Source organism: Dasypus novemcinctus, chromosome 4 (assembly GCF_030445035.2).
Source record: "Dasypus novemcinctus isolate mDasNov1 chromosome 4, mDasNov1.1.hap2, whole genome shotgun sequence".
Taxonomy (NCBI): domain Eukaryota; kingdom Metazoa; phylum Chordata; class Mammalia; order Cingulata; family Dasypodidae; genus Dasypus; species Dasypus novemcinctus.
Window position 1 is genome coordinate 63,665,673 of NC_080676.1, and position 17,780 is coordinate 63,683,452.

The following is a 17,780-nucleotide window of genomic DNA, read 5'->3' on the forward strand; positions in this document are numbered from 1 at the left end:
AAATTACTCAGCTGAACATTTACAGATGACAACTTTCTAGGTATTTTGTTTTGTTTTGTGTATCTATATGTATTTAAATTTTAAATAAGTAAAATAATGACAGGTTAAAAATTTATACAGTGAAAAGTCAATTTCCGTTGCACTCTTGTTACCCAGTTGCAATACTTAGTGGCTTCATAGAGAATTGCAGTTTCCTGTTTCTTGGGAATCTTTTCAAAAGATACCATGAGAACAGACATTAGTGATTGATTTTCCTTTTTTATTAAACCAATGATAATGTATTATGCATGCTGACCTGAACCTTGAATGCTTCATTTTTGAAATATCTCACCCAATGTGCATTATGGTTAACTTTTCCTAGTGGCACATCTTCAGCTACTTAATTTCATGATAAATTGCCTCAGTACTATGAGGAAAAATCTACAGCTATGGCTATCAAATTATGGAGGCAGTCATTCCTGCTACATTTGTTTCATCTTCCCAATTGCTCTCTTTATCCAGCCTGCAAGTCCCTGTTCATAGTCCTTCATTCTGTCATCTTTGGCCTTCTCCATTGAGTGGTCACGTTTGGATTCTGTTGTCGTCTTCTGCCCAAGTGAAAGGAAAGAAGATTCACATGTGCTATGCAGGCACTGTAAAAGGCACTTTCACTAATTTAGCTCAATGATGTTCAAATTATGGGTTGAGACCCATATATGGGTCACAGAATCAATTTAGTAGGTCACAATCAGCCTTTTAAAAAATTAATAAATGTAATATCATAGATATTTTTGATTTGCATTATGCAGTATGTTTCATGATACTGTTTCAGATATACATGTACATATATATGACCATATATAGTATTACCACATGACATATAAGGTATTTCTTGCTCTGGTTTTGTTTAAAAAAATGTTTCAAACCACTGTTTTAGCTGTTTTGATCTACACAGTGACATTTTAAAGTGAATATTGTGATCCTTACTTAATAGGTGAGAGAAAACTCATCATTGGAAGTATTACCTTTCCTGAAGTAAAAGGCAGGGCTGGGTTTTATGTTAAAGGTTTTAGGCTTGGAATTTTGTACTGTTTTTGTATTATTTTCTTTCAAACAAATTTCCCTTCTTGGTTAGTTGCTATTAATGGAAATGACGGACTGTCTTTACTTGATGCTTATACTTTGGTCACTGTGATTTAAAAAAAAAAACAAAAACCAGAAAACTTCCTTCAATTATTTCATCTTTGGAAAAATTTTTTTCCAACACCATCTCTTTTTTCCTCATAATTTAAATTCCTCTTAATTTGAAGAGACCTCTAAGTGATTTTGTACTTACTTCAAAGTTTTATATTTACCTTAAAATTTAGGATTTTCCTCAAACAGACCAAAATTCTCCACTTAACAAAACTGGAGAATGGAAAGAACCCCGCCCAAAGAGATGGGAGCCTTGTTGTTCCAGGTGTAGTCCATGGATGCTCAGCGTCAGCATCACCTGTGAGTGTTTTAGAATTGCAGCCTCTCAGGCCCCAACTAGGACCTACTGAATCTTGTTTTAGCAAGGTCCCCAGGTGATTTGAACATGTATTGATGTTTGAGAGGCACCAGGGTATATAGGTGTTCATTTAATTGCTGTGAAATTCGCATAACATAAAATGAGCCATTCTAAAGTGAACAGTTCAGTGTCATTTAGTACATTCACAATGTTGTGCAATCACCACTTCTATCTAGTTCCAAGATAGTTTCCTTGATTCCTTAAAGGACTTCCTGTACTCATTAAACAGCTCCCCCAACCCCCCCCCCAATGGAAACGTTTCTATCTCTATGAGTTCTTTTTTTTTTTTTTTTTTTTTAACAACAGTTGAGATATTGAATGGCTTCTCATTTATTTATGTCCCAAGCCTTCTGCCTGACAGTGGTAATATAAGCATAAGTCATTAACGGGCTCTACTTTTAGGTAAGTCTCACTTCTAACTGGAGGAGAGTGACCTATGGTCACATAAAGGCAACTACATATTATAAAATGCTACTGTAGAACTGCATATGAGCCCCAAAAGGGGACTGCTCTCTAAATCCCTGGGTATGTGTGTAGGTTTACATGGGTATCTGGAAAAAGAAAAAGAAATAATGCTTTCATATTTAACTATGGTAAATGAAACCAGACTGTTGCTTATTGAATTTGAATTGTTCCTTTACGTTTTTCCACTCTGATTCCACATAGCCAGTACTTATCACTCTAGTGTAGGTCAATTCTTGTCAGTTTGCTCTCTGATTGGAGCCTTTATTCCATGAAGTAATAAGCAAGCTCTGAATTCAGATTATGCTTTTCATATATGCCTGACCCATGTTGCTAGGGCAACTACCATGGATTATAACTCATTTGTACCAGTTCCTTGGGCCTCGTACCATGGCTTTAGCCGTACTTGCTTCTCATTACTGCCCTTTTACCCAGAGACTAGAAAGGGAAGCTTGAGAAAACATGGATAGCGGGGGTCGGAGGAGTTTCTCCTCACTCAGTTTTTGAGTAAATGGTATGCATAACAGGATATTTTCTGAAGTAAATTGGAATAAACTAACATCTCGAAACATGAATATGATATTTCATTTGCCCAACTTATGATTTAATTTATTCATGTAGGTACCTCTGACACAAAGCAAAAACCTTTTGAATAACAGCTGAATAACTTGGGATGATATGGAACAAATTAAGCATGATGCTTCACGGCTTGCTTCATAGTCCAAAGCAGAATAAAAATCCATTTCCAGCTCTATATTTCACTTGTTGTATAACTTTGAAATTGAGTAATAATTGAGTATTTTGTATGCTTTTGGATGGTGAGGAAACAAGTAAGGAAGGAACTATGTTTGAAGGCCTGTGTCTGGCTACTTCACCTCTTCTAAAACCAAATTTTTTGTCTTAGAATTTAGAGATGGCTACACTGTCCCACATGCCTGAAGACATGTTCTTTTCTGGCCTGGCTATTTATTCTTCATTGTCCCTGTAGTTCCCAGGGTCTTGGAGTTCCATTTGAATTTCCTCATCAAGGTAGAGAGGATAGGACATGTACAAATGTGAAGGTCTAGCTTAGAATTGCTGACTGGAAGGTACTGCAGGTCATTCCATTCTGATGCTTTTGTCTAGAAGGGTCACCATTTAAGCCTCTCTGCCAGATGGTCTTTCTTTCTTGGTTCTCAAAAACCTGCTGGTATGGAAAGGGCCCCCTCTAATCCACCCATGCATTTTGATTTTTCCACTTTGCCAACTTTCTTAAGCATGGCCATTTTGCTTTCTTTCAAGATGAACTTACTGCAATTTAGAAGCATTTCCTCTTGTTTTCTTGTCTATTGAAATAGTGAACTGCAATTCAGAATCCTGATAATAACTCTTATTATGATTTAAGAGAGTTGAGAGTTTTTCATTCCATCTATCCCATCTGGTTTATGCTTCCCTCCAAGGACTCATTTTCTTTCCCTTTATTATGTTTGTATCTTTTTTCTAGAGATTTATCCATTCCTTCACATTTTAAAAAAATGCGAACTCTAATGGTTCAGCTTGAAGAACTGAAAACTGGTCTTGCTTAATAACTGCTCTAAATAAAGCAGCTAATTATTATGTGGTTTTAACTAGGACTTTTTAAATTCTGCCTAATCTTGCTTAGAATATACTATCTAAATTTATGTTGTTGCCTAGTTAATTCTTTAAAAAATACTTTCTATTTTGCTTTTCTGTTCCATTTCACCATCACTTTGATTCTCATCAACCTGTAGCTCACTATATTTAAAGCAGAAAAATAGAACAAAAGGGAATATAATTGGAAGGGACCTAACAGAGGCAGTTGTATTAAATTGCTACAGGATTTTGGCCTGTTCATGTAATTCTCTGGGCCTTGGTTTCTGCCTTTATAAGATGATATCCAAAATTTTGTCCAGTTTTGATATTACAATGACAGATGTTCTGACAATACTCTTTGTCATAACAGAATCTGGTAAGTTTAAGAGTATACTAAAAGTTGCCTTTAAAAGTTGTTTTGAAGAAGGGAAGGCATAGATCAATATATTAGAATGTCTGACCTTAAAATCTAGATGTGAACTAAATTTGGTGTTCAAGTCTTCAGCAACTTGGATGCTCTTGACGTGTATATATAAGATCTCATTGTAAACATTCTCCTCATGCATTATGATTTCTAAAGGCAGAAAAGAATGTGGTGATAGTTCTTTTTATTTAAAAAGTGTGCTGTACTTTTAGTGTATTATTTAGCCAAATGAGGGCCAGATGAGAGTTTTAACAATCCTGGCTGCAGTTTAGAATCACCTGCATTTTAAAAAATGAATAGTAACTTATAACCCCCTCCTGATCGTTTTCCTTCCACCTTCAAGTTTTTTACTGAATTGGTGTGAGATACAGCTTGGCCATCAGCAGTTTTAGATAAGCTTCCCTGGTGATTTGAATAAGTAACCAAAGTTTAGAACTGAATGAAGTTAATAAAGGTATAGGTGCTAAACAGCACATGGGGCATGTACTGTTCAGCTCATTTCCAGAGTATGAAATTCATTCATGATACATAAACTCTGATAAGGATATGGACAAAGTATATTTCCAGGTATCTGTACCCATAAGAGGGGAAAAAAATAGAATTTTTTCTGTATGACATGAGTTATTGAACCTTTCTACTCCTGATAGGTCCAAAATAAGAATAATATAGCACTTTGCTTAAAGCAGGTGTTCCTGGAATGTGGTCCCAGTACAAAAAGCATTAGCATCACCTGGAAATTTATTAGAAATGCAGATTATTGGGCTCTACTCCAGACCTACTGAATCAGAATCTCTGGGGTAGGGCCCAGCACATCTGTGTTTTAATAAGACCTCCCAGAGATGCTGATGAACTCTCAAGTTTGAAAACCATTAGCATAGAGGATTGTTGGAGTGAGAGGGAGCTTCTGAAAATCTTAATACAATACCTAATGCATAGAGAGAATACAGTAAGATAGTATATTTGACTGGTTGATATTCTGAATTGTTGCCTCTGGAATAGATTTGAGAGGTATTAGCTACTTTTCCATTTCTAAAAATGATATAAGACAGGTGAAAGCAAAGTAGACCACTTCAAACTTCTATCAGTATGACCAAACTAAGTCACCCATTGACACAAACTATCCCTCTGTGCAGTTTGAACTCTTTGATATCTGGAAATCTAAGTTATGATATTTCAAAATTACTCCAAAACAACTCATTTAGAGACTGCCACCCTCGCTGTTATGTTGAATATCCAAAATGCAGGAAAAAAGCTACTTATATGTAAAGAGCGAAGAATATTTTTCCAATACATGAAAAATCTTATTTTTAAAAGGATAAGGACAACAGAGAAAATACTAAGAATGGAAGTTCCCATTATCCCGTAAGAATTAGTTGTAGAGAGCATTTTGAATGATTCCAGAGTACTCAGTGGCGAGGTAAGTAGTTTTATAATTGTTTCTGACACTGGAAAAATGAAAGGGATGGGAAAAAAGACTGGTATTAACTAGATAGTAACTCCGGAGTCACGGATATTTAGAAGAAGTACAGGAGTGCAAGGTGCTACTGAGAATTTAGCTTTTGTAAGTGAAAGCGTGACCCATTGACTAGACCCCATTGCTCAGCAGTGGCCTGGCTACAGCATGGCCTGGATTCTGACAGAGCCTGGCTGGAGCCAAAGCTGGCAGAGGAAACCTCTTCCTCTAAAAGTTGGGGGTGAGGTTGGTCTGGGAGATACGTGAAGAACTAGTACAGAAGCTGGCCTTACTTTCAGTCCTCTGAGCAGCAGTTTTTTGAGTTTCCCAATATCGTCCACCATTTATGGAAAGAGCTAGTGATTTTTATTTTTCTATTTTTTTCTTTTCTTTTTACATCTGTGTGTGGGCTTTTCCTGGTCTTGCAGATCATTGAAGGCATATCGTATAATACTCTGGCCTTGGTTTCAACCCTCTCTGCAGCAGCTGCTTCTGGCCTCGTCCCGGCATCCACCAAAACTTAAGACCTAGTGCATTTTTTCATTGGTTGAGTTTCTTCTTTCTTTTTCTTGTGTTGTTTGGTCTGGCATACTCCTGATAGCCCAGCTCAGAAACTAGCCTCTTTCCCTTAGAAGCAGAAACTTCTGGCCTTATAGGAGCATAACAGGGACATAAAACCAGAGATCTTCTCTCCCCTACCTCTTTTACTTTTCTGTGTTTCATGTTTTTGGGCTTGGCAGATCCATGAGGGACAGCAAGTGCACAGGCCTCAATTTTAACTTTGAAAGTAGCAGCTTCTGACTTTCCAGCGGTGCATAACAAGAAATTTAGAGGTGGTTTGCTTTGCCTTTTTTCCCCCTTTCTACTTTTTCTTTTAGGGTGTTATTGTCTGCTGGTTTTTCTTCCTTTCTTTTCTCTCCTTTTCTTTCTTCTCTTTTTCTTTCTTTCTTTTTTTACTCTTCTTGAACTTAGTTTGGTGGACTGAAAAGTAGAACTAGAGTTCTAGGCAGAGGAAACCTCAAAATGTTTAGTTCTCAATAAAAAATTGCAAAACACACAAGGAGACAGGAATTTATGGCCGTCACAGGGAAAAAAGGAATTCAGTGGAAAATATTCTGGATGTAGCACAGTCTCTGGCTCTGGAATTACTAATCAAAGAACTTAGAATGACTCCTATGAATAGGATCAGTGAGCTAAAGGAAAACATGGAGAAAAAATAAGGAAAACAATATATCAAACTGTGAGAACTTAACAAAGAGATAGAAATTATAAAGAAAGACCAAACTGAGATTTTGTAACTCCAAAGTACAGTAACTATAGTGAAAAATTCATATCACCCTACACAGGCCAAACATACATTCCTTTTAAGTACACATGGATTCATTCTCTAGAGTAGATAATATATTAAGCACTAAGAAGTCTAAATAAATGTAAAAATTTCAAAATCATAAAGAGAAACCTGTCTGACCTCAAAGGAATAAAGCTAGAAATAATAGACAGAAATCTGCAAAATTCACAAAGATATGAACGTCAAATAGTACACTATAAAACAACCAATATATTAAATATGAAATTACAAGGTAAATTAGAAAATACTTAGGGACAAATGAAAACAAAAGTCTCAACATACCAAAACTTATCAGATGAAGTGAAGACAGTGCTCAGAGAGAAATTTAGAGCTATAAATGCCTATATAAAAGTAATATGGCAAATTAATAACCTTACATTTTGAGAAACAAGAAAAAGAAGAGCAAAGCAAACTCACAGCTAGCAGCAGAATGGATAAAAATAAGATTAAAGCAGAGAGTAATGAAATAAGAGTATAGGATAATTGAAAGAAAAACAGAACAAAAAGTTGGTTCCCTGAAAAAAATTACTGAAATTGGCAAACCTTTAGCTAGACTGAAAAGAAAGAGAAAAGATTCAAATATCTAAAATCAGAAAGGAAAATGGTATTTACTGACCTTACAGAAGGAAAAGGTATTATAAGGGAATAATATGATCAATTGATTGTCAACAAACTAGATGATCTAGTAGAAAAGGAAAATATCCTAGAAGTACATGTTATCCAAACTAACTCAAGAAGATATAGAAAACATCAACAAACCTATTACAAGTATAGAGGTTGAATCGATAATCAAAACTTTTCCACCAAAGAAAATTCCAGAACCAGGTGGTTTCACTGGTGAAATCTACCAAACATTTAAAGAAGAATTAATACCAATCCTTCTCAAATTCTTCCAATGCATTCAAGAGGAGGGAATAATTCTGTATTAGTCAGCCAAAGAGATGCTGATGCAAAGTACCAAAAATCTGTTAGTTTTTATAAAGGGTATTTATTTGGTATAAAAGCTTTCAGTTACAAGGCCCTAAATAGTCCATCTCAAGGTACCACAGGAGGTACTTTCTTACCAAAGTCAGTTGCCATGTGTTGAAGTAAGATTTTAGGCCTGGTCTCTCCTTCCTTCTTCCTCTTAAGGCTCTATGTACCCAGCTTCTCTGATCTCAGCTGTAGGCTGTAAGGTTTGTTTCTTTCTGGACTTACTCTGCTCAGCTGCTCTGCTCTCTACACCTGCAAACTATCAGGCGAATGGCTTGCCTCTTTTCCCAGGCCATAGTATCAAAGTTCTCTATGGTGTTTATGGAACACTCGCTCTTTTCCTGTGTCTTCCCTTGTGTGTCTTCTTGAGTGAGAGTCTATTTCTATCAGCCCACCAAAGGGGTGGGGACTCAATCTGAGACATGCCCTACTGATGTGGTTGAATCAAAGCCCTAATCTTAACAGGTAATGTAATCAAGACAGGTCATCTGAATCTAATGCATCAAAGGGGATCACACCCAGAGGAAAAGACCAATTTATAAACGTAATTGCTCTTTTTTGAGTTCATAAATAATCCCAAACTGCCACAAATATTTCTGAAAAAAATTAAAGAAAACAAAAGTAAATGTCAGGACTTACTGTACACTTTGAATGAATGGTACAAAGCATGCATCTGTATAATGTAGGGAAAGCTGTGTTGGAAGATGGACTGTAGTTAACAGAACAAAAATAAAAGCATTGTTTTATGAATTTTAACAAATATATAATATTAATTCATGGTGTTAATAATTGGGTGAGTTTGGGGAAAATACACCAAATTTAAGATATGGAAAATAGTAATATTTTGGTGGTGCTCTTTCATAGTTTGTAATAAATTTTTTAAAACAATGCAAGGTGTTTGTGGTGGTGTGAAGTATAGGAGACTGCATGATGATATGCATGTTTATTTTGTAAGTTTGCATCTTTTACTATACACTTGTTTACCTATGTTCATGTATGAACAATAGATTTCAATAATATTTTATTTAAAAAAAGAATAACAAAATAAATGTCAGGATAGTCCATGTTCATGGACTGGAAGAGTTAGCATTGTTAGTATGTCAGTATTACCCAAAGCAATATACACATTCAATGCAATCCCTATTAAAATTCCAACAGCCTTTTTTTTTTGCAGAAATTAAATGAAAAAAAAAAAAAAATCCTCAGAATTTCATAGAACTGCAGATGTTCCCCAAATAGCCAAAATGATTTTGCAAAAGTTGAAGAGAATCACAGGACTCACACTCTCTGACAAGTTGTATTACAAATCAAGTGTAATACAAACCATGTGGTACTGGCACAAAGACACACAGATCAGTGGAACCAAATTGAAAAATCAAGAAATGGGTCCATACCTCTATTACCAATTGATTTTTGTCAAGTGTGGTAAATACATTCAAGTGGAAAAAAATAGTTTCTTCTCCAAATAGTGTTGGAAAATCCACAAACAGAAGAGGCCCGTACGTCACACCATAGATAAAAATCAACTCAGTGATGATCAAAGACCAAAATATAACAACTGAGAGTGTAACATTCTTAGAAGATAACATAGGATTTAATCTTCATGACCTGGAATTCAGCAATGGATTCTTAGATATGATACAAAAAGCACTTGGAACACAATTATCAATAAATTTTATTTCATCAAAATTAAAATCTTGTGCATCAAAGGTTATTATCAAGAAACTGAAAAGACAATCTCTGAAATAGGAAAAAATAGCTTTAAACTGTAGAGTGAGTAAAGGTTTAATATTCAGAATATATAAAGAACTCCCACAACTCAATAACAAAAGACAATCCAATTAAAGTATGGGCAAAAAACTGAACAGACCTTTCACCAAAGAAGATATACAAATGACCAACAAACACATGAAAAGATGCTCAATATCATAAAAGTCATTAGGGAAAGGAAATTAAAACCACAATGAGATACCATTTCATACCCACAAGGATGGCTACTGTGAAAAAAAAAAAAAAAAGGAAAAATAACAAGTGTTGAAGAGGATGTGGAGAAATTGGAAGTCTAGTGCATTATTGGTAGGAATGTAAAATGGTATAGCCACTGTGGAAGCTAATGTGGTGGTTCTTCAAAAAAGCTATATATAGAATTGCCACGTGACCTGGTAACCCACTTTTCAGTATTTACCCAAAAAGAGTGTCACAAACAGATACTTTTGTCACAATTATTGATAACATATACAAAATAATAAAAAGATGGAAACAATTCAAATGCCCCTCAAAAAATAAATGGACAGATAAGATATGGTACATACATATAATGGAATAATAGGCCATCAGGAAAAACTGATGAGACATGTTGCAACATGAAATACTTTGAAAACATTATACTTAGTGAAACAAGCAAGGCATTAAGGATGAAAATTATATGTTATCAGGAATAAGAGATGACTGGAAATGGTACATCCACAGAGGTAGGAAGTAGATTAGAAGTTATCAGGGAAGGGGAAGTATTTGTAAAATAAAAAAAAAAAAGGAAGGTATTTCAAAATTCAATATTAAGACAATCCAATTAAAAATGAATAAAATCAGGGAAGTGGATGTAGCTGAAGTGATAAGGCCTTTGCCTACCATATGGGAAGACCTGGGTTTGATCCCTGGGGCCTCCTGGTGAAAAAGAAAAAAGAAAACTTGCCCACGTGGTAAGCCAAGTGCCTATGCAACAAGCCAAGTGCCCATGTGGGTGCCTGTAAGGCAAACTGAGTGCCCATGTGGTGAGCTGAGTGCCCGGGCATTTGAGTCACACAGCAAGATGATGACACAACAAAAGAGAGATGAAGGGGAGAGTGAAGGTGAAGCACAGCAGAGACCAGAAACTGAGGTGGCACAATTGACAGGGAGCCTCTTTCCACATCAGAGTTCCCCAGGATCACATCTTGGTGAATCCTAGAGGAGAAGGACAAGAAGAGAAAACAAAAAGAGAAATAGATACAGAAGATCACACAGTGAATGGACACAGACAGCAAAAACAGTAGGGAGGGGAAGGGAAAGGAAGAGGGAAAGGGGGAGGGGAAGAAAAAAAATGAATAAAATCTGTGATCAGATAGTTCATCAGAGAAGGTATACAATAATTCAGATATAAAAGGACAAATCCCAAACAAGCGTAAGAAACACCATTCATCATTAGGAAAATGCAAATTAAACCATGATATACCATTTCACATGTACTAGGATGGCTAATATAAACAAACAAAATACTGATAATGCCAAGTTTTGACAAGGATGTGGACCACTGGAACCCTCATATATTGCTGTTGAGAATGGTATGTGGTACAGCCTCTTTGGAAAAGAGTTTCACAATTTCTTACAAAATTAAGCATACCCTTACTGTATAACCCAACAATTGCACTCCTAGGTATTTTCTGAAGATAAATAAAGATATATATCTACCCAAAATCCTGTACACAAATGTTTATGGATGCTCTGATGATAAGCACCAAAAACTGAAGACAACCCAAATGTCCACCAACTGGAGAAGGGATAAACAATTGTTGGAGAGCCATACAAGGGAATTGTTCATCCATAAAAAGAAATAAAGTTCTGATCAATGCTAATGAATCCATGAAAACATTATGTTTAGCAAAAATAATTCAGACATAAAAGGACAAACATTGTATGATTACATTTTTATAAAATAAGCATATTCATAGAGACAGAAAGTATTTTAGAGTTTACCAGGTGCTCGGGGGCAGGGGAATGGCAAGTTATTGTTTAATTGGTAAAGAGTTTCTGTTTTGGGTGATGACAATTTTTAGTAATGGAAGGAAGTAAAGGAAGATGGTTTGATATCACAACATTGGAAAAGTAATTAATGCCACTGGATTGTATGCTTAAAATGATTAAATAGCAATTTTTATGTTATATAGACATTAACAAAATTGATAATAATAATATACCTCACTTAAAAATAATTCCATAGAGTTCTTGGATATATGTCTATACCACAAGCCTGAGGGATCAGATATGCTCTTTCAAGAATTCTTTTGTCATTATGTTATACTTATTGGTGATAGACGTTTGAGTTTCTTGGTATCTGGAAGGACCATTTACTCCTTTCCTATATTGTATAGAGATTACCAAATCAAATGTTTCTTATACTGTTTTTTCCTGATCTATTCTGCTCATACTTTCAGATTATTCTTAGTAAATCATAGTTATAGTCAAGTGTTCTCTTCTCAGAAATCCTTGGTTGGTTCCCATTGCATGTAGGATAAAATTCAAAACTTTCGCTAGCTATGCAACACACTTAAAACTTAAGTTTAATCATCTCTCTAATGTTTATACTGCACTAGTTATTTTACATTCCTATATTTATGCGAGATTGTATCTTGCTCTTTATTTTTTATAACTTTAGTTTTCCCACCTCTATATCTTCATTCCTCTTTTTGCCTGGAGTGAACTTCTGTACATCATAATATTCAGGCCCAATTGAATTGTCACCTGTTCAGTAAAGCCTTCTTTGATTGTTGCAGCTGGACAAGCTTTCTTGATCTTAACGGCTGGACAAATTTGTCTGCATATCCTCAAAGATTGTGTTTTGCATTATCCTTTCTTGCAGTATCCTTACATATTTTTTTCCCCTGTATTTGTTTATAACCATCTCATAACCCCCATCCCCATTTTCCCCTGTTGTTGGTAAATATATGCAATCTTCCTAGACTAACTTTTATGTTACTTCTACATATAAAATCTGGTTGTCTGTTAACATTTTGGGCTGCTAATTAAACTACAAAGCACTAAGACAGGGAATATTTTCTATATAAGGCAGTAATTTGTAATTACAAAGCAGCAGAATGCCAGCCAATATATGATTTTTAAATATTCCTATAATATTGCATCCATAATTCTGCATGTGCATTTCCTTCCTGTAGGTGATTTTCTTCCACCCCCACCTCCACCTCTGGATGATCCCAGTGTCCTTCCATCTGGCTCTGGAAACTTCCCTCCTCCACCTCCCCTTGATGAAGGTGCTTTCAGGCTGCAGGTAAGATCTGTGATTGAAGTCATGTTTTTAAGCCATGTATCTTGCAGTGTTCTCCACAGAAAGAGAACCGACAGGAGAGAGAGAGAGAGAGAAAAGAGAGAAGAGAGAGAGAGATATATTGGTATTTATTATTAACTGGTTTGTGTGGCTGCGGAATTAGTAATTCCAAATTCCGTAGGGCAGCCTCCAAGTTGAAAACATAAGAAACTGACTAGCTAAAGAAGAGGCAGAAATTCTTTTCTGACTTCTATAATCCTTAGTTCTGTCTTTTTAAGAACTTCAACTGATTGGATGAGATTCCCCTCATTGCTGAGGGCAGTGTCCTTTGATGATTTTAGATTCTTTCAGCAGTAGATGCAATCAACTGACTATAGATGCAAATCCATCTACAGACTACCTTCACAATAACAATCAGTCCAGTACTTACTTGACCAAACAACTGGACACCCTAACTTAGCCAAGTTGACACATGAAATTAACTATCATAGCATGCTGAGAAGCTCATGAACTCAGTGATTGTTTCTGTGGCAGATAAACATTTTTCCAGCACCTACAGAGAGCTTTACAACTCACAAAGAGCTAAAGTACTTTAATGCAAAATGCCCAACTCATGCTTTTCACAGTTCTGCTTGCATGCATTCTGAAAACCTGGAAATCATTCTACCTACTAATTTTGTTTCAAAACTAAAAGCCCTTTTTTGTAGGAATGCTTTTGTACGCTTTGTATTTACTTCAGTTCATTTAGACTTCATATTTTCTTGTTATGCTAGGATAAACATACATGCCCCCACAAACTTTACATTCTAAATTAATAAGGCTAATTATTAGGTCACTGTGAGTCCTAATATACAGCCAACAACACCTTTCTAGCAAGTCAACAGCAAAAATCCTTAGGGTTTTTTCTTGTGGATGATGCCAAGGATGCTCATTATAGATATGTATTGATTACATAGAATATTATGCTCTGAGAAGTATTGATTGCAAAGTAACTCAGTAACTCAGGGACTCAGTTCAGAGGTGATATCAGAATTAGTTTTCAGACTATGATTATAGATAGCAGCGCTGGTGACTAGCTGCCACCTTTTAAGCTGAAGATGTCCTTCATGCCAGGAAAAATAATAAGATAATAAAGCCATAGAATTATTTATAGTTTTAGGTGTGATAATATTATTTTAGATATGTTGAAGAAAAAAGACTTCTTATCTTAACAGGGAGGCATTCGGAAATATTTTTCCCATAAAAGCAGTTTTAAAAAGGAAAAGCCGTAGGAAATAACTGCTTAAATGGTCAAGTTTCTTGTCTGGCTTTTTGGTTCCTAAATTTCAGGTTGGGAGAGACAAAGGAAGAAATGATTCATTCATTCGACAAATATTCTGGACTCCTGTTCTCTGTGGGCAATCTTCTAGCACTAGGAATTCTGTTGTAAATAAGATTTGTTCTGCCTTAGGGAACTTATAGGTTAGTGGAGTGAGTAGAAGTAAACAAAATATAAATGTTGCAAAGTATATTGGAATGGGGTATGGGTAGGGGAAATCAGGGAAGGCAGTATGGCATAGCTAGGATGGTGTGTCGAGAAGGCTTCACTGACAAGGTGAGTTAAAATGAAAACCCAAAGGAGATCAGGAGGGAATGAACAATGTGCATTTCTTTGGGGGTGTATTTTTATGTGGTAGATCACAAGAAATAGAAGCAGCTCTTCATATTATTGATATGTTGAAATTTGTTAAGTTCTAGTTGTAACCAAGTACAAATTCGGTTTGAGAACCAGATATTTTCCTGACTATCAAGAATTTTGTGTGTGGGATGTATGTGTCACAAATTTACTACATATTTTATTTTGCTGCAAGTTAGTAAACTTAAAGATGAGATTTCAGTAATGGCCAGGAGTCCCACAAGGTTTTACATGTATTTTATGCAACCAGATGGATCTCTTGCAAATAAAAACAGTATGTTTGATTTTTCTTATTTTTAGTTATGTTTTATTAAAAATGAAAAATGAAGTTAATGTTTATTTTTTTTTTAATGTACATTTGTTTTTATTTTCTTGGGAGTGGGTCTTTGCCTTTTGTCAAATTTACACAGTGAAAAAATTTGCTCATTTCATTTTCTCTCTTGGGGTGTTCTGGAAACCATTTTGTTTCATTTTAAATATTGGTTCTAAGTGTATTGTTTGACCTGGTGACAGAAGACTAATTGAACAGCTTATTCTATCTGTGTGATCTTGAGCCAGTCTAAGTTTCAGTTTCCTAGTAAGTTAAAGGAAGGCTAATATACCTATATATCTTATTATTCATTGAGACACAGGTGGATTTAAAATTGTGTATTTTAAAAATTGTATATTTTTGTGTTATAGTAACTATTTCCACATAAAAGTAACACCACCAACAACAAATAATAAGACTTTGCCAATGGTTCCATTAAAAAAAATGATTGAATGTAGGGCTTTCATAAAATTGCCAAGTCTTTTTCCGTATGGACCTTGTCCTGATAACTGTACTCTAGGCATGACTTTGTTTTTGGAGAAGAAGGAAATAAACAAAAAGCCTATTTCCCTGTTGGCTTATGTTCTGCAAAACAGAAGGGAGGAGGATAAATAGAGTTTGCCAAATGGAAAAGGACAAATCTGGTAGGCAGAGGCATGTTATTTTTGAGACTTTTCATATGGAAAATTGTTGGCAAGTTGTAAAGGAAATGGACATGTCCTTCCCTTTTCTAGTAGTGACTTGGATGCAATAGTGACTTGACCCCACTTTGGACATACTTGCACCATCTTTAGATGTGAGTTATAATGTAACCTAAAGCAATATAATCACTAGAAAAAAATTTTGCATTTTCCTCTCAACCATGGTGAAACCTCATGTTGCCAAGTCCAAATTATAGTTGGTAAAATGTGTGTTTTTATGTAGAAGTCTGTTTATGTTTCCAGCAAATTTTCAGATTGGAGCCAAAAGAACGCCTACTAACTGTGACCATAAGAATTAAAAGATTTTCAGAAGTGAAAGGGACCTCAGAGTTCTTCTAGTCCAACTATGGCGCCAGACAAAGAGTTACAGCCCTTTCAGGTGCTTCACAAATGGGGAAAGTGGGATGCAAGGAGGTGTGGAGCCAGTAGTTTCTGACAGAGTTCATAATGAATTTGAGAATCACGACTTCTGAATTTGACCTTTCCATCTGTACAAAGATGGCTCGTGTTCATGGTTCTGTTTTCATCTTCTATCAGCCTGCAAGGCTTGGAAGGACTAGGCAGTTTGGCTCTCTTACTTTTTGATAGGTGCTATACACTTTTTCTGTTCTTTGCAAAAGGCAAATCAATATCTAGTGTCAAATTCTTGTTTTGAGAATTCTCCTTTTGATGGGAAAAGATGAATGTTGAAAAACAAATGTGGAATTTACTCTTTTTTCCTGTCAAGATCAGTTTGACCTCAATGTCTATGAGATATGGAAAACCATTTAGCAGTAACTTCTTCCTTCCTGCCTTCCTTCCTTCCTCCCTTCCTTTCCTCTGGTATACTTAAATACTTGCTATACGTCAGGCACATGTGCTGGGGATTATAGCCTTAGAACTTGGCATCAAGGGTTTGGTGCCTTGGGACTATCAGTTAGTTTTGTTCTGATCTGAAGGCACAGTTGATAATTCCTTCATGTTTTGGCCAGCCTAAGGGCAGGTATATGATATTGCTTAGGGTAGTTTCAAGGAAAGAAAATGTCTCCTAGAATCTCTGGTTTGCAGGGGAACTTGGAGATCATATGTTCAAGTGTCTTTTTGGTGTTTGAATCTCATTGTTTTTCAGGTCAACAACATGTATAGGGTGATATTTTGATGAGGCAGTGTTGAAGGATAAAACTTCTGATCAGATACAGTACTTCAGAATTAATTTGGGAAGATTTATACACACCTTTTAAATCAAAGTGTTTTTCGGTAAGTTATGCCTTAGTCATAAGGCTTTGATCAGAGGTACAAGTTAATTCCTGTATTAGTGGTGGCAAGTGGGGGAAATAAATGAACTGTTCCAAGAAAGATTCTTGGAAATGATTTCAACTGAACTGAAATTTGAATGGGTTTTTCAGTAATAAAGTAGCAAGACTACAAGTGCAGAGGGAGGAAAATACAAAGTAGCCATGATGGGCCTTAGATTTTCAGACTCTGGAATTTGTGGAGTTTTTTCTGCAGCCATTGACAATTTATTGCAGGTGTTTGCTATTATTTTAAATATGAGGGTGGCTCCTCAGACCTTGTCAGATGCCAGGCGGTGCCTTTAACACAGAATGAGGTGAAATGTGTTGCATGTGTGGAAAAGTTTGTACTGAATTCTCTGATTGTCTTGAGCGCCTCAGAAATTGCCTGCTGATACATGATGGCTTTGGGTTCAGGACCCTGATATTTAACTTCCTCTTTTTAGGATATCTTTCTTTGGTTTTTCTTCCTGAGCTCCTGTTGACAACTCCTAACTGCCTCTCTCTCATGATAGCCTAGCTCCGTGGCTATCTTTTAGTTACTTGCTATCCAGTGGTGGGGCACTTCTAAGTTTCATCTCCATTTATTCAGGCAAGAGGGCCGGCCATGTTTTATAGTGTAACTCTCTAGTCACTCCACCTGAAAAAACAGACTTCTGACCATCAGTGGTTCCTTAACTTGTTAAACATTTCTTTAGCTTATTGAACTGAAATTTGGCCCTTTATAAATTTCCTCACACTGACATTCTTCCTACCCTCTTAGAAAATGATGCCCATTCAAAGGAACAGTCAGGTCAGGTGAGAGATATGTGATATATGCCTTCAGGGGTTGATCAGTAAATTAATGGGAAGAGATGACTTTTCTGAGGAGTGAGTGAGAGCCCAGTAAAGTGAGGACTATGGACTGAGTTTGGGGAAAAGCCCAGAGTTAATGGACAAGAGGAGGAAGGAGAGAAATTTCCTTAATCATTTACACTCTTACCTTTAAAAAAAGTCAGTCTT

General features: G+C 35.9%; 1 protein-coding gene across 8 annotated transcripts in view; it reads left to right on the plus strand.

Moving 5' to 3' along the window:
* Positions 1–17,780, plus strand: part of LPP (LIM domain containing preferred translocation partner in lipoma) — a 715,716-nt gene that overhangs the window by 305,446 nt on the left and 392,490 nt on the right. For all 8 annotated transcript variants that reach the window (XM_071214679.1, XM_004467196.4, XM_071214680.1 and 5 more), the window contains one exon: positions 12,712–12,824. In XM_071214679.1, the coding sequence (XP_071070780.1) occupies positions 12,712–12,824 (113 nt within the window). The remainder of the gene's footprint in view (positions 1–12,711; positions 12,825–17,780) is intronic.